The 20,375-nt window shown below is 38.9% G+C and overlaps 1 protein-coding gene across 1 annotated transcript in view; it reads right to left on the bottom strand.

The window, feature by feature from the left end:
- Positions 1-1,915: 1,915 nt before the first annotated feature.
- ramp2 (receptor (G protein-coupled) activity modifying protein 2) overlaps positions 1,916-20,375 on the bottom strand; it is a 19,020-nt gene continuing 560 nt past the window's right edge. Inside the window, exons 2-7 of the mRNA XM_017697506.2 lie at positions 15,437-15,501; positions 14,998-15,055; positions 8,695-8,721; positions 6,275-6,301; positions 3,635-3,803; positions 1,916-3,527 (exon numbers count right to left, since the gene is read on the bottom strand). Coding sequence (XP_017552995.1) covers positions 3,278-3,527; positions 3,635-3,803; positions 6,275-6,301; positions 8,695-8,721; positions 14,998-15,055; positions 15,437-15,501 — 596 coding nt within the window. The 3' untranslated portion in view covers positions 1,916-3,277. The remainder of the gene's footprint in view (positions 3,528-3,634; positions 3,804-6,274; positions 6,302-8,694; positions 8,722-14,997; positions 15,056-15,436; positions 15,502-20,375) is intronic.

Below are 20,375 nucleotides of genomic sequence, written 5' to 3'. Positions count from 1 at the left end.
AGCTACTAACGTACAAGTCTAAGTGGCTTCCTAGCTGTCAACACTAGCTCCCAACTGACCACAGATACAGCTTGAGCTTTAATAAACAAACATTACTCACTGCTGCCCTCTAAAGGTGATCTAGCCTGATTATGTAATACCTGTGGTAGGCCTAGCCTCAGCTAAATGAAGCAGTGTGGACAGGCTAAGCTTCATAATATCAGCACAATATGGCACAATTAAGCCATTACAAACTTTAAGTGTCATATATACACTCACCAGCCACTTTATTAGGTTTAGTTGCTTGTTAACACAAGTAGCTAATCAGCCAATCACATGGCCGCAACTTGCTGAAGTGCAAACCGAGCATCAGAATGGGGGAAGAAATTTGATTTAAGTGACTTTGAACGTGTCATGGTTGTTGGTGCCAGACGGGCTGGTCTGAGTATTTCAGAAACTGCTGATCTACTGGGATTTTCACACACAACCATCTCTAGGGTTTACAGAGAATGGCCCAAAAGAGGAAATATCCAGTGAGCAGCAGTTGTGTGGATGAAAATGCCTTGTTGATGTGAGAGGTCAGAGGAGAATGGGCAAACTGGTTGGAGATGATAGAAAGGCAACAGTAACTCAAATAACCACCAAAATCTCTGAGGAATGTTTCCAACACCTTGTTGAAAGTATGCCACAGAGAATTAAGGCAGTTCTGAAGGCAAAAGGGGGCCCAACCTTTTACTAGCACGGTACCTGTACCTAATAAAGTGGCCAGTGAGTGCATACTACTAGCAAGACTTGCAGTCAATGTGAAACTGAATATGACCCCAATAATAGACTCAAACTTTCTTTTCCTTAAAATCTCTAGCATCTATCTTTACTAGCTATACAGGAAACCCAACTGTACAAGGCAAACTCATTCATCATCATAAGAGACGGTACTTAAATGACATCATTTAATTGTAAGTTGAAGTGCTACGAGAGTAACAGTGTAAAATATGGTTCACAGATCGTTAAGCTCCGTAGTGCAGTATATCACAGGGTAGACCGACACAGTTTTACTGAAAGCGCATATTTTCATAGTCGTTCAAAAAACCAAAAGTGCAAAGGTAGAGAAAGAAAATACAAGTTAAAGATGTTACATTTCCAGTATAAAGAACATTCAAACAGACACACGTCTCCAAGAGTTTATCTTAACTTTTTTTCCTGTCTGGTTTTCATCAGCACTCAGTACTCTAAAAGTGTGGAGGAATGGCAGACCAGGATTAAGCCTAGACTCGGTTTAAAAAAAGTTTGTGTGTAGACATTAAGTTGGGTAACTTGAGTGTGCTGGCTCTATCATAGCTGAGGTTAAGGCCTGATTCTTCACCATATGCTGATTTGAACAGCAAGAGATGCCAGAGACATCATAGCAAAGTAGATGTGAGTGAGACTCTCCAGGTCAAAATCCTCTACATAATCTGAACTACCCCTTTTACCAATAGCATCTTTTTTCTCCTACTGTCTCTGACCCTTAATCTCACCTCTACTGTGCTAAACCTGAACGTTTTCCCAGGATGTTACACCTAAGTCTGCATTCTTCTCCACAGATACAGTTTTGCTGCCAGAACCTTAGAACAGGGACATTTATTGAGCTGCTTGTCAGTATAATACTGAGAAAGAGTTACATCTGTATAACATACACAGTGATTAACTGAGATATTCATGTTGTTCAGTTGCTCCATAATATCTTTTTTCCATATTTGCCTCAGATATTACTAATATGATGACAGAAATGATAACCAGTTATGTGCTACAAACCACAAAGTAAATTTATATATATATATATATATATATATATATATATATATATATATATATATATGTGTGTGTGTGTGTGTGTGTGTGTGTGTGTGTGTGTGTGTGTGTGTCTATATATATATATATATATATATATATATATATATATATATATATACACACACACACACATAGGTGAGGCAAATATGAAGAAAAGGTGTGGATAAAATTCCCTCCTAGTCGTCATATCATAATTTTGAGTCAGTTTTTATGACTCGAGTCATAATAGAAATACACATTAAGTTTTCAGTATAAGCATATCAAGCTAGCTGGATAGCTTTTGTCAAATGACTGACATTCAAATTTACAATAAAATATTGATAGAGAAAATAAACGTTACAGTACATAGAGTGAGCTGCGTGTGGAGTCTCTATGGGCCTGAAACCACACAGGCCGTCCCACTTAATATCAGCATTTGCATATGTAAGTGAGCAAATGAGAGCGGATTTTCCTTTGTAATAGTGAGCACGGCACACAAAGCTAGCAAATGTGTTAACTATGCAAAACTCAAGGTGTTTGATATTGCTGGCAAAACACATGATCAAGAAGAAAGAATACTGCATCTATCATTACGGCATAGGATTGTTACATCTGTCTGTGGTATGTTACAGAAATCATGGATGTAATAAATGATCTTTATCAGCTTTCTTTCCTTTGGCTCAAAACAATGTAGAAGAGGAAATGCTGAGTTTTAAGAATAATGGACAATGGAGGCTTTGGTCAATCTGGTTGAATGCGAGATTGAAAATAAAGGTGTCAACAGGGTTCAATGGAGAGATGTCACGAATATTCACCTTTAGTTCCCTAAATTTGGTTCCTTAAGGAATACTCCAGTGTCTGCATCTGTAGTGTACAGTCACTTATCCTAGACAATAATTTGATAGATTTGGGATGCTGTATGTAGAGGAAACAACATGGAACCCATGAAGTCATTGATGCAAAATACATTTATAATAGTCAAAGGTTTTCAGTTTTTGGAGAAAAATATCTGAACTACTGCCTAAATTGACTGTATGTCCAAAAATGCAGCAAATATAGGTTAGATTGAAAAGGATTTTCAGGGCAGTGGTTCTCTGGTTTTCAGGAACTCTAAGATGGTCCAAATTTTTTGCTCCAACTTTAGTTGCAAGGCATGAAGGCAGAGCAAACATATGGACTGTTTGGGGGGATCCCCGAGAACCATTTTGAGAACCACAGATTTAAGGATCCAAACTTGGAATCACTCCAAAGAAGCCTTTATGCAGCTGGAATGGAGATGTAATCATTTAATCATAACGCCTGACATAATCCTGTCTCAGGCTATCCTTGGTCCATTTTTGGCTCAAGATCATTGGTACACAGTAAGAGCTTCCAATTTGCTGAAAAATGAATGAGCTCCAGTCCTCCATAGGCGCAGGTTCCTCAGCACATTTGTGGGAGGTTGAAACAAGGTTACTGATTGAGCTAATGAGAGGAACCCCACCCATTAGGACCGCCTGTCCCCATTTTTCGTCTTTAGAACCACAAGGACCACCATGGCCGGGATCAAGCATATAGGCGTCATGACGAGGGCAAAGATAACATTGGGGGGAGGGTCCCTCAGTGTCTCTGTGGGGCATTCCTGGAAGTAGGAGGTGTGTATGTCAACAAAGATCTGCTCTACCAGCTTGTTGGGCCAGGGAAGTAGTAGGCAGTCTGCTATATTCTCTGTACATTGGGTCAGTGTGTTGTAGGGACTGCCAAAAAGAGAGAAAGACAGAAAGTCATTGTCTTGCATCAATAACTAGTCTCAACGTGGCAGTTGTATGATTTGATGTAATGCAGCGTAAAAGCAGACACTAACCTTTTAACTTCGTCCCACACGCACCAGCTAGATCTGTTCATAGCTTTCATTTCTTCCATGAACTGAAAGCTACAAATTCCTTGTATGAGATCTTCGTAGCACCTAGTCCTTGGCAGGTGGTCCTCCTCGCAAATATTACAATAAATATAACAACTTACATTCCCACAAGCTAAAGGATAAAAGACAAATAAAAGCACAGGATACTTAGTCACATTTTGTTTTACATTCTAGAAATGTTCCAAGAGATGTTCTAGAGATGTTCCACTTGTTTCAGCCTAAATGAAAACTTTAACCATCACTACAGTAGTATCTACAGTGAGATATTCTAGTTTAAAGACTAAGAAAACCCTCTTCTTATGATGTATCTTGAAGGTGGGAAGCACTTTTGAAAAATGATAACTGCCTTGGGGTGGACTATTTTGAAATGTTTTGCTGGTTCAGATCTGGTTCATACCTGGCTGACTGCTATCAGTTTGTGAATGCAAACGACAAATCATCTGTTCATACAAAAGTATGGTGTTCCACAAGGCTCAGTTTTAAGACCTCTATTGTTTGCATTATATATGCTACCACTGGGTATTGTTATTAGTAAACATGGCATGAATCCACTGCTATGCTGATGACTAGATGATTATCTTATTAAGAGACATAAAAAACTGGATGTCAGACAAAACAGAAAAAGCCTTAACAAGCTTCAGTTGGTGAAGAATGCAGCAGCCAGAGTCCTCACAAGAACTATAAAGTTTGACCCTATCAAACTTTCAACACTGTTTTATCAACACAACATTGCAGTGAACTTATATTATGAATCACCATGTCTACTTAGATCACAAGGTGCTGGCTCACTACTAGTATCTAGAATGAATAAAGTTACATCAGGGGGTACAGCCTTTGGAATAACCTTCTAGTCAGTTTTCAGGACTCAGACATAGCCTCAGTTTTTAAGTCTAGGTTAAAAAACCTACTTATTTAGTCAAGCCTTTGGTCGTTATTTTTTCCTGTTAGATAAAAAGTAGTATATCTGGAGGTTCAGTGACAGGGTATTATGGACTATTTCAACCACCATGTAGCTTCCCTGCTGTCCAATGCTGTGTAGAAAGCCTACTGATACTGCTGCCTGCACAGACTCAAAGTAAAAACCAATTCATCGTAGACATTGCTTTACCTGCCTTTCAGTGCACTGATTTCTTCATATATTCATACTAACATATCATCATGATAGGCTTCTAACAGTAGTCACTGGTTTTCACTGGTAACAATGACTGATTTTGATTGATCTATTTCTCATTGCTGCTATGACAGGCCTCTAACAGTAGTCATCATTTATCATTGGTTAAGCTAAATACTTCTGTCAAATGACAGGCTGTGTTCTTTTTCTCTTTTTCTCTGTATTTAATATTGTGTATTAATTACAAAATCCGAAATGACTCATCAGACGAGGAGCATAACATGCCTCCAATTTTCAGCCCTTGTTGCTCACTAGCAGCTCAACACAGAGCCACAACAATTCACAGACAGAGATCCAGCAATGTCTAATTAATCTGATATTTATAGGAGAAAATATTTTATTTGTTACTGATAAAAAAATAATCAGCCAATTTCCGTTCCTCTGGCAGAATGGTCACTAAAGGGCCTGCAAAAGGTTCTTTACACTCACACTTCTCATTTGCAATCAAGGGTCTTCAAAGAACCAATCACTGAAAGGTTCTTAAGAGAACTAAAAGTGGTTCTTTCATGGCATTTCTTCAAAGAACTCACTTAGGAATTTCAGTTTTTATGGGTGTGCTTAAGAAGCCCAACCCTACAAAAATGAGCTATTGTCTATTGTGCATTATTCTGTTCATGTATGCTACTGTTTTCCTGGCACTAATACTGTAGATCACACAGATTCAGATGGACCCATTAACCACGAATGCTTTCAAAAAGTCTGCATAATTCAACCATTAAGATGTCAACAAAGTCATTCAGAGTGGTTCAAAGTGTAATGGTTAATTGTAGAGAAACTTACTGGCTGCTGATTTCTTCACAGTGGTGATGATAGCAATGTCTACAACTCAAATATAACTATTTCATTTACTTCCCAACATGACATGGGAATCTTCATACGTCTTTTGAGTTTTTATATATACTGTTGATGATAAAATGGCCATACATCTGCAAGTTGTCCTAAGGAACACCCTGTATGTACCTCTTTGCCATGAATATATTTTAAAATACATATGTTTTAGGCCAAAACCCTCTCAAAGCTATTTTAAAACATGTTAAACAAAGTCTCAGACATCAGGCAATGTATTCGTACCAATTTAATGTATTGCCTTTCTGTGTGAAGCTTTTAGAAGGATTAAACTCTTCAGATGGTTCCTGTCACCAAAATTGTGAACAATTCAGACTGAGAAAGTGTCTCCAGAATGGCACATTTGACATCAAACCAATCTGAATGACTTTGTTTACATCTCAACAATTAGGCAGGAACTACTAGAAATTCAGTGGCATTCCCATTTAAAGTGGTTTGAAAACACACAACTGCATGTGGACTGCAGGGCTGGAGTTGGAACACAGTTTAAAATATAGTTATTCAGATCATAACTGCGCATAAAGTCAACATTTACACTACAGGGCCTATAACAGAAAGACACTTACGAAATGATGACTGTATAAGGCTGTCACCTACAACAAAAGAATGAAGAGAAAATGATTACACTCTAACATTTATACACACACACACACACACACATATATATATATATATATGTATATATACTTTTTGCCCATATTATCATCTTCACTTAACATACAGGAGCTCTTTGTAGACAGACTGTAGTTCATCTGTTTCTCTGCATACTTTGTTAGCCCCCTTTTACCCTGTTCTTCAGTGGTCAGGACTCCCACAGGACCACCACAGAGCAGGTATTATTTGAGTGGTGGATCATTCTCCGCACCACAGTGACACTGACATGGTCAACCTTCAGAAGCAGTAGTTCGTCTGTTGCTGCACTGCTTGTGTTGGTCATCCTCGAGTCCTTCATCAGTGGTCACAGGACACTGCCCACAGGACAATTTTGGCTGGATAAATGTTTAAACACTCCAGCAGTACTGCTGTGTCTGATCCACTCATAACAGCACAACACACACTAACACACCACCACCAATTCAGTGTCACTGCAATGCTGAGAATGATCCACCACCCAAATAATAGTTGTTCTGTGGGGGTCCTGGCAACTGAAGAACAGGGTCAAAAGTGCTAACAGAGAAACAGATGGACTACAGTCTGTAATTGTAAAATTACAAAGTGCACCTATATGGTAAGTGGAGCTGATGGGCAATGAGTGTAGACACAAGCAGATGAACAAAGAAGCAGGCCTTTACATTGTGTGAAAATTAAAAATTAAAATATACAAATAGAAATCCTCCAGAATTACTTAAAATTGTTTTTTTTACTGTAAAGTAAAATCATTCCTGTAAAGTTAAAAAACAACCTTTCTTTGCTTCAGGTTTTTGATAAATTTGCGAACAAAAGCTTCAAAGAAAAAACTTCTGAGTTCTGAATTTCAGTGAGGGGAAATCGACTTCTCTCAATATTTACACTGGGAGTCTTAATTAAACCACCATGTAAAACCAAACTCCACCATGTGGAGGCCACACTGTAGCCTGGCTAGCTTTGGTTTCTTTACATGCTTCAGATAGGGTGACCTGACACCCCCATTTTCCAGGGACAGTGCACGTTTTTGGTGGCCTGTCCCCAGAAATGTCTCTGCTTTTTACTGTGAATTCCTAAAAACACCTGGCAGCAGAGCAGACAGGCAGACATCTCGCATTGTGCTTGTTTCAGCCACTGGGGGTGAGGGCTGGCTACTGCTATCTACGAACCACTTGTACCACTTTCTCACCTAGTTTTAGAGAATGAGGTGACCCAGGGATCAAAAGCAGGGGTGGAGTTATGGGATGTGAATAAAACTACCAGGTGATCTGATGTGTACAGGCGTACAATCCACCTGAATGTAGCTACTACGCAATCTATAAATATCACATCACACTACGTCACTTTTACAGCCATTCATATATGGCACTTGGCCCTATGTTGATAGCAGACGTCTCTGTCTCTCCAGAACTGGAGCTAGCCCAGGAGTGTGTTTAGGGTCTTGCTATTGGGCCACAGCCAAGGGCCTTTTTCTGTAGTTTGACCATTTTTTTATTGAGTGTTACTTACTTTACTATAGCTTCACTCACTGTGGTAGGCTACTGTATAATTTTCTGACATGGTTTTCAAAGTTACTTAGTGCCCAATTTTGTCAGTCTGCCCTCACCAAACGCTTTTAGAAAAAAAGGTACTAAATTGTCACTGGAGCAGTAGCCCTCTTGTCACCCTTGGTTCTTTCAAGGGCACATCTCAGTACCTTTAGTCAGGGAACATAACTGTACCACTGACTCCACACACCCCATCTCATCTCCAATCTTTTTACTTTGCTGTTCTGTTTTAAAGTGTTAGGTCATAAAAAGGTACAAATACATACTTTTCACCTGGAAAAAAATATTTAAGGTTCACAAGTGGACCTTAAAACCACTGTTGTACCTTTGAAGTAACATTTATATTGTTTGTAACCTGATGAACGAAAAATGTGCCTGCACAGGTCCTTTATTTCTAACAGTGCATTACAATATAACCATTACCGTGGTCACAATACATGATGCTGGAATTGTCCCCTCCATTGTATCTCATTGATAAAAACACTGGATATTTTAATGATATATTGACGACTGAACTGGAAATGTCCCCAGATTTCATTTCAGAAATTTCGTCATCTTAATTAAAGTGACCAAGAAGGTGATTGGCCCCTTAATTGGCCAGGGCCTAAAGAACCAAAGTTTTACTACACACTTGTAGAAAACTGGGCGTAAATTCTCATACAAGCAACTCGGTAATCAAATTCACAGATGACGCTGCAATGGGAATACGAGGAAGTGTCCCAAAGCATGTTCTTCTTGGACCTGTTTATCTGTGTTATTTTTCACCCCATGTTACACTTCGCCCCTCTCACCCATACAGACAGTAAGACACTTACCAGATGACGATGCTTCAAAGCTGCCACCTACAAAAGAAGACAGAGGAGTGAGAGAGAGAAAGAGAGAGAGAGAGAGCAATTACACCCACGTTCAGACTTGGAGGTTCACAACATTTGCTGGGCAAATGAATCACTGGGCAACAGCATCAACAACAGTGACAACAGGCTGTTACTCATCCTATAAAACCTAAGAACAAAGAACCAGGCTGGCATGGAGCTGCAAAGTAATGAACTGCTTTAAGATGCTCCAGAACAAATTCAGGGATGTTTTGAAGGTTCAGAAGAGGCATACATTCACAATTCTGATGGATGTCTTCAAATACCTTTACTTCTGCTCCACCATATTTGTGTGCAAAAGAATTTACTTTGCTCAGTGTCACTTTATTCCCTCACCTTTCGTTCCTAAGAACTTTTCTGGGCTTTATTTCATTCTGTTGCCTTCATTGAGATCATAGCCCGCTTCACATAGACCGAAAAGTGAAGAATAGCTCCAAACTTCAGTTCCTTTGCTGGTAGATGCTGTATCTACTAATAAGTTCCACTGCAATTCTCCAGGGAACTGGAGGACTTTCTTGACCTGAAACTCTTGTTTTTTCTCTCAAGCTGAGTTTTTGGTAGCTACTTTCACATCTGTCTGCTAGTATTGTTGAACAGTAACAACACTTCTACTTTAAGACAGTTTCAGCTGCTCGTCCCACCTCTGTTCCACAGAGACGGAACCTTAATCACACTTACCCGAGAGGACACAGAGCGACACCCCTAAAAAGATGAAGGCTCCCCTCATAGCAGAGCGGAGCTCCACTCGGCTCCTCTGGGCGGATCGAGCAGATTTTTAACGCCAGAGGAAGCGACACGAATCCAGGTTAGCACATGGCAGATGTTTCGGAGCAGGGCTTTCTTATTCTCTCTCACTCTCTTTCTCTCTCTCTTTTCACTTTCTTTCTCCTCTTTCTTACTTTCCTCACTCTTTCTCCTTTTTTCTCACTTCCTCTCTTCTCTTTGACTGCCTCTATTGTCTTTCTTGCTCTACTTCTCTATTTTCTCTCTCACTCAGTCTGTGTCTATTTTCCTTTTGCTTCTTTCTTTCTCTCCTTCTTTCTCCCTCTCTATCTCCCTGAGGCACCCTTCTGTTCTGAGGCGAGCACACCCTGACCAGAGACACATGTGAAAATCCTTTAGCCTCTCTCTCTCTCTCTCTCTCTCTCTCTCTCTCTCTCTCTCTCTCTCTCTCTGCTGTTTTTTTCTCCCCCATACTCCTATCCTCTCTTTCTCACAGGCTGCTGCCTCCCTAACACACTGCCTCTCTGATTTATTCGGCTCACAGCTGTTGCCAAATAGGAAACATAAGTAGGCTAAACATTTAGGGCTGAGCTAGCAGGCACGTTTTTATGAAACAGGCAAAAGAAAGGCCCAGTTGAGACGTTTAAAGCAGACTGAGCTCACGAAACCTAACCAAAGTCCTCCAGCTGTGGTTGAAGAGCCTTAACACAACAGCAAGTAGTTGGCATTGATTTTTTCCCACCATTTCTCCTATTCAGATGCCCCTCAGACTCCCTGCCCCCATGTGTGAAATGACTTCCTGTGAAAACTACGGGCTTCCGGTCGCAAAGAAGAAGTTTGGTTTTACAGCCACTTCCACAAAACTGGGCTTGTGATTGGCTTGCTGCAGGCATGAGTTGCTGCCATCTCTGTAAAGCATGGCCACAATAAACGAAACATTAGGTACTCAGGGATCCAATGTGAGAATGGCCCTTAGGGGTTTTTGGGAACAGGGCCCACAGAGTACATCTGTACAGCATTGACCCAAAGCAACCTAAGGAAATAAGCCCTAACCATCACAGAGGTCTTTGAGGTCTGTGCACCTGGTAAGCTGCTAAAGCAGACTCTGACCAACAAGTAGAAGGTCCATAAACCTCCACATTGAAAGTCAAAGCTTATTACAACACATATTTAACTAAATAGGCTACATTTTTTTAGAGGTGGGTAAAGTAGCTCAATCCCGAATTCACATAAAAGTGCCGTTGTGTTGGTTAAATAATGACTCATGTAAAAGTAAAAAAAACCTTTCTGAGAAACAACTTGAGTAGAAGCACAGAAGTAGCAGCTCAAAACACTCCTTAAGAGCTGAATGCCCTATAAAATTATGGTGGAACCTTTTTTTGTTAGGCTCCATTCTTCTCTTTGGCTATGTTCACATTTACAAGCCTCCTTGCTCAAATCTGATCTCTCTGGCATGATGGTTCACACTTGTTTAGGTAAGTGACTCAAATCTGTCATTAATGTGAACAAACCGGCGTCCTGAAATGACCTTAATGAGCACATCCTACCACATATGACCACATATGAAAGTGGCTCAGGTCAGGTTTGAAAAGTTCAGTTTTGTGTGTCCACACAGCCCTGAAAACATCAGATCTGAGTCACATTAGGGCAAAAATTGGATTTGTGCCACTTCAGCCTGGTAATGTGACTGTAGCCTATTTGACACAAGTGAGAGGTGTGATCAATCATAAAGTGTCAACACAAAACCTTGTATCTCTGTTTTTGTTTTCCATTGTTTGAAAGTTTAGGACCAACAGAAAAGGTGCAAAATTGTTTGGAATGAAATCAGAAAGTTATGAATTTCTCCTGAAAATTTTGGAGATGTCAGACAGTGATAATATATATCTCATATACATACTCATATTCATATTCAGTAACAATACAGTAACACTGCAGTACAAGTACATAATCATTTTTAATACAAACAGCAATGAGTAACAAGCACATTCTGTAAAGGATTGAAAACTTAGTCAGTGATGTGAAGTGTATAGTTTATGAAATGAGCATGAATACCTGAATACTGTTCTGAAGAGATTATAGCTCATGCAAATAATCCGAGGTGTCATGTAAAAATATAAGAGACAATACCAATCTAGGTGTTGCAGCTTAAGTGAGAAATGAGATGGCCTACAGTATTTTCAGTCTACAGTTACCCATGACATGAGATGTACACCAAGCATCACTAAATGTGTCTTCAGTTTAAGTGATACTTGTCAATTGACAGTGTCAACACAAAACCTCTCACTTGTGTCAAATAGGCTACAATCACATTACCAGGCTGAAGTGGAACAAATCCCATTTTTGCCCTAATGTGCCTCAGATCTGATGTTTTCAGGGCTGTGTTATTACATCCTTTGCTGCTCATTATTGAATGTATAATGTTTCAAGATGATTGTGTAACTGTAATGGAGTGTTACTGTTTGGTTAATGAACCTACCACACTATATATATATATATATATCCCAGAAGCTGTTTGAATAGAAAAGTCCCATTGCTGCTTTCCTTTATCTCTGCTCTCACTGTGGCATGAAGGCTGTCTAGAGAAGCTGTCTCACATCTCAGGTGACCTTTGACCTCAAAACAGACACATGCATGAGGCAAGAATCGCTGTGTGGGCTTCAGCGCTCAGCTGTGTAAGCTCCTGCTTTACCCCATCCTGAGGAACAGAGAGGCTTCACAGCTGCAGCTGAAGGTCTCATAAACCTTCTGGTAGGTCAGGCTATTTTGTTATGAAAGTGCAAAAAGTATTAGGCTATGTTCAGACTGACAGTCCAATTTCTGTCATATCAAGGTAAAGAAAATGTGCAAGAAAACACATGAAATGTGATTTCTGCAAATGAGATTCAGACCAGATTTGAAGGTGGTTTGAAATTCCAATCAGATTTTTACAGGTGTGCCTCTGTCTGGACACTCTGGGATTTCTGAGCGTCTTTTTCGTCACTCCCAACACAATATACAATGAATATGTCAAATCCAAAGTCACGGAAGTGCTTGAATTCAAGCGGAAAAGTTTCATGCTGATGCCAAAGAATTTTGAAGAGTTTGGAGGTCAAGATGATGCACCTCCATCTTTCCTGTACGCACATTTGAAATCTGCATCACCAGCATGGTTACATAGTTACTGTCATCCTACATCGTGACCATAGCAACCCATGCAGATAGACTGGTGATGTCTGGATATGCAAATCCAATCTGATCACTTGGATCTCAAAAGATCTGATTTGATAAATCCACTTTGCCTGCAGTCTGAACACAGCCTTACAGACCATTGCTAAGTGTTGAAAGCAGTCGCAGACCAGGCTGAAGTAGCAAAAATTTATTTCTTTGCCCTAATATGACACACATCTCATGTTTTCAGAGTGGTGTGGAAGTGCAAATCTAATTTTTTTTTTCCAATCAGATCTAACCCACTTTGGCTATATTCAGACTACAGGAAAATCAGATTTGTTTCCCCAAATCAGATCTTTTGAGATGACTGTCCACACTGTTATTTGCAAGTGATCAGATTGGATTTGTGTGTCCTGACATCACCAACTTAACTCCCTGGGTTGCTGTGGTAACTGTGGGCATTAGTAACTATGTATCTATGCTGGTGATGCAGATTTCAAATGTGGATGCAGGAGAGATGGAGGTGCATCATATCACCCTCCAAATTCTTCAAAATTTGTTCACATAAGCATTAACTTTTGGGCGCTCTTCTTGAATCTCAGCACTTCCGTCACTCTGGATTTGATGTTGTCACAGTTTGTCATGCTGTGAGTGACACAAAAGATACTTCCAGACTGAGATGCATCTGTAAAAATCTAATTGGAATTGCATGTCAAACCACCACCAAAAGTGGGTTGAATCTGACTTGCAAAAATTCACATTTTCCTGTGTTTTTTTTTGCTGTTTAGACTATAAAAAATCAATCTGGATATGATCTAGATATGACAAAAATCAGATTTGGGCTGTTAGTTTAAATAATCCTTTTTATTATGTGGTCCTGGTTTGGCTACATATCCAATTTGTGGCCATGCAACCTTAATGAGAGTGCTTAGATTGAAATTTCTGCGTTTTTTTTTTTTTACTGTGCCATGATTTACTGTTAACGTGGCAGCAGCACCTAACCTGAAGTTAGTGCCAGTAAATGGTAGAAAAGCGATACAGCTGACCTTTTTTGCCTTCGTCTCATTCTAATGAGGAACATCTGAGAGCTGTTCAGAGTAAATTACCCTAGCAGTGAAAACTCTCTCTGCTGGTTAGTTTGTTTGCTGTACATGATGTACATGATTTATGCACATGACATCACTAATTAAGATGTGCATATGTTGGTCATTTCAGGACGCAGGTTCGTTCACATTGTTAACAGATTTGGGTCACTCGCCTACACACGGTGGATCTTTATGATAGAAAGATCAGATCTGAGCAAAAAATCAGATTTGAGTAATGAGGTTTGTAATGTGTGCATAGCATAAAAGTGCTGCTGTGAGGCGCTGTCACTTTCCTAACCACACTCTCAAAAATAAAAGTGCCAAATAGACCCCAAGGACATTCTTTGAAACAATGCCATAAAGGAACTACTTTTGGCTTCATAAGTTTGTGGTTCTCAAACTGGGTGGGCTTACAGATGCACTTACTATTCACAAGTCCTGCCATAAATAGCCTTTTAATGAATTGTTCCTTAAGGCTGCATTATGCAGGTTTTGGGCATGTGGAGACCTCTCTGGTGGAAATGTGTAATTGCATGCAATATGAATATTTCGTGATGTGGGTTTTGCTTTTGACCCCCACTAGCGGATGAATCTGAATTCAAAGAGAATTCAGCCAAAACTGAGTGAAGGACATGTCTTCCGAGAATGTAGGTGAATGTTCTACTACTGTCATCATATTTTCAACAGTATATCATTGATTTTGTATTTGAGTTCTACACATTGAGCCAGACCTTCTTTTTGAGCCTGTGAGATTCATATATTAAATGTATGACATAGTCTGGAAAACTCCAACCCGACATCCTTGACTTTTAAATGATTATTTCAGGCCTTAGCGAATGACTCGCAGCAACTGCGCATCATATTTGTGTGACATAGCATATAATGCTATGTCTTTCAATTTAAGCAAAATTGAAATGCAGTGCAGTTTTAAGTAATCATCCCTGTATTAAAATGACCCCCATAATCACATAAACATTCAATTAAAGCTTTTTTTCCTGGAACTGAATGTCCAAGCTAATGACCTTTTAGGAACCCTTCTTTTTTAGAGTGTACAGATAAATATGCTCTCTCTCTCTCTCTCTCTCTCAGTGAAAAGTGGTATTTCACCAATTCCCCTTCTGCAGCACATCAAACTGAAAGCCTGGGAAATTTGTCAGCACGCTCCAATCAGCCTTAAAAATGTGCTATCACTCAGGCCGACCTGGCTGGCCGAGCGTGGGCAGAAGCCTTTGATCTCCTATCAGGCTAGTCCCTTATATTTTGACAGCTGTGCTGTTATAGGCTCTCTCACTTATTGTGGTTAGCGGTGTGGTTTGGACTCCTGGGAGGACGGGGAGTGTTGTCCTGACCTGGAGCAGAGAGAGGGAAGAAAAGGTTATGTAAAATGCACAAGGCACTGCTTTCACTGCATACTTTTACTCATGATTGGCAAAAGAGTTCATTTACACTGTAAACTAACATAATTCTAACAATGCACAATATGAACAAGTAAGCATTAAACTTGCTTTATTCACATGTACACATCATTTGCCCATGAAGAAAATGTTGTATCAATGTAGTTATTATTTTGCTGTAAGTAAGAAAGAGAAAAGGTGTGTTGATGACATGTCCATGTTGAATACATGTGGGAAATGATGTGTACACGTTGGAATCTAGTCAATTCAATGAAGTGTGGTTACTTAATTTTCTTAGAAGTTTGTTGGAATTTATCTGCAAAAAAAGGACCTCACCAAATTCTTTTGTCCATTTGGAATGAGGGCATGCAGGCCACTAAACATCAGAGCCATGCAGGCTACTGCAGAAAAAGAAACACAGAGTTAGATTCACATAAACAAACATACTCACAAATGTGTACAACTATATTAACTCAAAGCAAACAAAATAACCATTTTAGTACAATGGGAAAAAAAACATTAAATATAAACATGTACAATCGCTTGTGCCCACATTTTGTTCTTTTTTTTTTCAGTTCAGCCACTAAACAGTGACTGTGTATTAGTGTGTAGAAGTGTGTTGTTAAAAAAACTTTTATTTGAGAAGATCAGTGGTGGATGAAGTACACAAGCCATGTACTGGAGTTAAAGTAGAGTCTGATTGGCTGAGCTGCATTCGAAGCCAAACATACCTAGGACTGCTTCACAACTGAATTCTGCATTAATGTGTCAGTATGTCCCTCACTGAGTGTATATATAGATCGATAGAACCAGGCATCAGCATGTATATGGAGTAAATGGCCTGAAACTGTACTAAACCCACCCCGTTTACCCCTCCTTGAAAAGTAGAACTAGGCTAATCAATTCAAAAGATAACTAAGCTAGCAAGCTCAGTGGTCATTCGTTGGTCAATAGTCTACTCTAAACAAACTACTTTTCTTGGCAGCAGAATAAACCACAATTATTATTCATAATAAATTCATCTATTATTTAATCACATTGTATGTTGTTGGCTTTTTATTACAGCGTTCCAATGCAAAGCAACACCCCTTCCCTGTGATCAGATCACTGTAAAACATGGTCTCTCATGGTTTGTTTACTAAGCAGCTATATGTAAGTATATGTCTCGTATATTCAGAGGTGTAAGTAACGAATTACATTTACTCTCGTTACTGTAACTGAGTAGTTTTCCCTGTAACGGTACTTTTTGGTTAGAATTAAATTACAGTACTTTTACTTGAGTTTATTTTGATGAAATACTTTCGCTTCGCTACTTTTTGATAACGTTACAGAGTAAAGATACATGATAAGCGTATCAGCTCAGAAACCAATACGAATGATCTCATGAGTTCACGAATGATTTCTCCAAAGCTCCGACAGTAAAAACACTAGAGAGGTCCAGTTTGGTGGAGACGGAGAGATGAGAACTGAACCAGCACACATGAGGAACAGACCGCATCCAAACGGTCATCTGTATTCATTTAACACGAACTACAGAAATTATTATCAGCGGCCAAACACGAAACCTGCTGAGATCCGCTCATACAAGTCCACTCCAGCCTGAGGCAGCATTAGCCGAGCTAGCTGATCCGAGCTAAGCAGGTACTCTCTCTCTCTCTATCTCTCTCTTCCTCTCTTCCTCTCTCTTCTGTCTGTCTCTCTCTCTCTCTCTCTCTCTCTCTCTCTCTCTCTCTCTCTCTCTCTCTCTCTCCCCTCCCTCTCTTCCTCTCTCTTCTGTCTGTCTTCCCCTCTCTCTCTCTCTCTCTCTCTTCCTCTCTCTTCTGTCTGTCTCTCTCTCTCTCTCTCTCTCTCTCTCTCTCTCTCTCTCCCCTCCCTCTCTTCCTCTCTCTTCTGTCTGTCTCCCCCCCCCCCTCTCTCTCTCTCTCTCTCTCTCTCTCTTTCTGTCTGTCTTTCTCTCTCTCTCTCTCTCTCTCTCTCCTCTCCCTCTCTTCCTCTCTCTTCTGTCTGTCTTCCCCTCTCTCTCTCTCTCTCTCTCTCTCTCTCTCCTCCTCTCTCTTTTTGTCTTTCTCTCTCTCTCTCTCTCTCTCTCTCTCTCTCTCTCTCTCTCTCCCCTCCCTCTCTTCCTCTCTCTTCTGTCTGTCTTCCCCTCTCTCTCTCTCTCTCTCTCTCTCTCTCTCTTTCTGTCTGTCTTTCTCTCTCTCTCTCTCTCTCTCTCTCCCCTCTCCCTCTCTTCCTCTCTCTTCTGTCTGTCTTCCTCTCTCTCTCTCACTCTCTCTCTCTCTCTCTCTCTCTCTCTCTTTCTGTCTGTCTTTCTCTCTCTCTCTCTCTCTCTCTCTCTCTCTCTCTCTCTCCCCTCTCCCTCTCTTCCTCTCTCTTCTGTCTGTCTTCTTCTCTCTCTCTTTCTCTCTCTCTCTCTCTATCTCTCTCTCTCTTTCTCCCCTCCCTCTCTTCCTCTCTCTTTCTGTCTGTCTTCCTCTCTCTCCTTTCTTCTCTCTCTCTCCCCTCCCTCTCTCTCTCTCTTTCTTTCTCTCTCGCTCTCTCTTTCTATCTCTCTCTTTCTCTCTCTCTCTCTCTCTCCCTCTCTCTTTCTGTCTGTCTTCCTCTCTTCCTCTCTCTTTCTGTCTGCCTTCCTTTCTCTCTTTTCTTCTCTCTCTCTCTTCTTCTCTATCTCTCTCTCTCTTCCTCTCTTTTTTGTCTTTTTCTTTCTCTCTGTCTCGCTACTCATCTACTCATAACTTTAACCATGAAACACATGCAGTTTACTGTAAACCTTGTTTCTTACACAGCTCTCAGAAAGGTGTGTAAATGTGACTAGCAGAGTGAATTGTGATCAGTTTCAACTTTAGCTTTAGTGTTTTTCTGTACAGATTACAGATTATGCCCATATGTATTATACAATATGTATGTATCTATATATAATAAGAAGAATTATCCTATGTGAAATATCATTGCTATCATACATCAGAAATGGCTTTCTTCATTTAAAAAAAACATACATACAAGAAACAGTGACGATAAATGACTACATATAATAATTGCTGCTGCCAATGTTAAGCACATGCATATGACCCTGCATTAATAACACATTTATAAATGTTAAACCCCACAATGTTTTTGTTCTGAACTTTCTGACAGAATCCATATTGTAGCCCAAATACAGCTTTTCAGTGGTTTTTAAAATCCCAGGCTTATTCCATAGTAAAGCTTATTATTCAGTAACTAGTTAATGGAAGTTAACGGAACAGTTAACAGAACAGGAATCTGCTTTTACACTCTCCCATATTAGGTAAAATTACCTAAAAAATTCAAAAGCAACCAAGACACTACTTTCTAAGTTAAGCACCCCAATTATTGTACAATGTAGGCATTCACATGATAAAAATAATGTTATGGAGGCACTGATAGGAATGAATATATTCACATGAATCCCCTTTTTGTCCCCACATATAACTACAACAAAACACACTGCTCTGTAAATGGAATCCTTTGACAGTCCTAGAAATAATAGCCTATGTACTGTATATATGACATATATGTGTCTGTGTGGATTAAGAAGCTTTTAAAAAAATGAAACATGAGGAAAACATTTTACAAAGTCAGGATCATTTTGTTTGTTCCATACAGTGGAAGTGTGTCTTCTCTGGTTTCCCTACAAAGTCAGGACATATTTTTCCTGGAAATGCGAAAAGCACATGCACACACACACCCTGACATATTTTGACCTCATTATCTTCAGAGGGAGGAAGGGAGGAGAAGGAGAAAGATAAGTGGAGAGGGGTGGTAGAGCATCCTCTCTTTGTCCAGTGTAACAGGCATTTCCTGACCACAGCACTTATTTCAGTGTTTTGAGAACTTTTCTTTACTCCAATTGTCCAAAAGAAAAACACGCCAGAGAGGCCTTCTTGATGTTGAACAAATGAATATTCTGAAAAACAGCTTTCGTGAGCTACATTTAGGCCTAATACTGCAATAATTGACCCTCAAAACACTTTCTGTGTTGGTCCACACTTCAGTTTCTGCAGAAATGATATATGTTTCATCCTTTATAGTAGTTATTGAGCAATTTATACCCATTACTGAGTGATTTATAATAGTTATTGTGTAATTTAGAGTAGTTACTGAATCATTTATAGTTTATACTGAATCATTTTAGTAGTTATTGAGAAATTTATAGCAGTAACCAAATCATTTATAGTTGATACTGAATCATTTTAGTAGTCATTGAGTAATGTATAGCAGTTACGGAATCATTTATAGTTGATACTGAATAATTTTTAATAGATATTGAGTAATTTACAGCAGTTACGGAGTCATTTTTAGCAGATTCTAAATCATTTTAAGTAGCTATTGAGAAATTTGTAGCCGTTATTAAATAATTTTTAGTAGTTATTGAAAAATGTATAGCCATTACTGAATTATTTTAGTAGTTATGAGTAATTTGTAGCCATTACTGAATCATTTATCATAGTTATTGAGAAATTTATAGCAGTATCCAAATCATTTATAGTTGATACTGAATCATTTTAGTAGTCATTGAGTAATGTATAGCAGTTACGGAATCATTTATAGTTGATACTGAATAATTCTTAATAGATATTGAGTAATTTACAGCAGCTACAGAGTCATTTTTAGCAGATTCTAAATAATTTTTAGTAGTTATTGAGTAATTTGTAACCGTTATTAAATCATTTTTAGGAGTTATTGAGAAATTTCTAGCAGTTACTGAATTTATAGCAGATACTGAATTATTTTTAGTAGTTAATGATTAATTTGTAACAGTTACTGAATCATTTATAGTAGATACTGAATCATTTATAGTAGTTATTTAGTTTGCCATAGTTATTGGGTCATAACTACTAGCAGTTGATGATGAATAGCCATTACTAAATTATTTTTAGTTGTTGAGTAATTTAAAGCTGTTACTGAATCATTTATGCCAGTTATTGAGAAATTTATGCTAGTTACTAAATAATTTCAAATAGTTTTGAATCATTTATAGTAGTTACTGAATCATTTATACTGTTTACTCAGTGTTTTATCATTATTACTGAATCCTTAGCACAAGTTACTGAATCATTTAGAGTAGTAGCTGCTTTTTTCAGATGATAGTGAATCATTTAGAAATAGCTATAGGTATATAATAGCTATTATAAATAACTTACCAAATTATTAATATATAATATTTAGATTTAGGTCTAACATTATTAACCACTTTAGAGACCCTTATATGTGCTTTCAGTTCCTCACTCTCTATAAAACTACAAAGACTTAGTGT

The sequence above is a fragment of the Pygocentrus nattereri genome, chromosome 14 (assembly GCF_015220715.1).
Source record: "Pygocentrus nattereri isolate fPygNat1 chromosome 14, fPygNat1.pri, whole genome shotgun sequence".
Taxonomy (NCBI): domain Eukaryota; kingdom Metazoa; phylum Chordata; class Actinopteri; order Characiformes; family Serrasalmidae; genus Pygocentrus; species Pygocentrus nattereri.
This window is presented reverse-complemented; position numbering and strand designations above follow the sequence as displayed.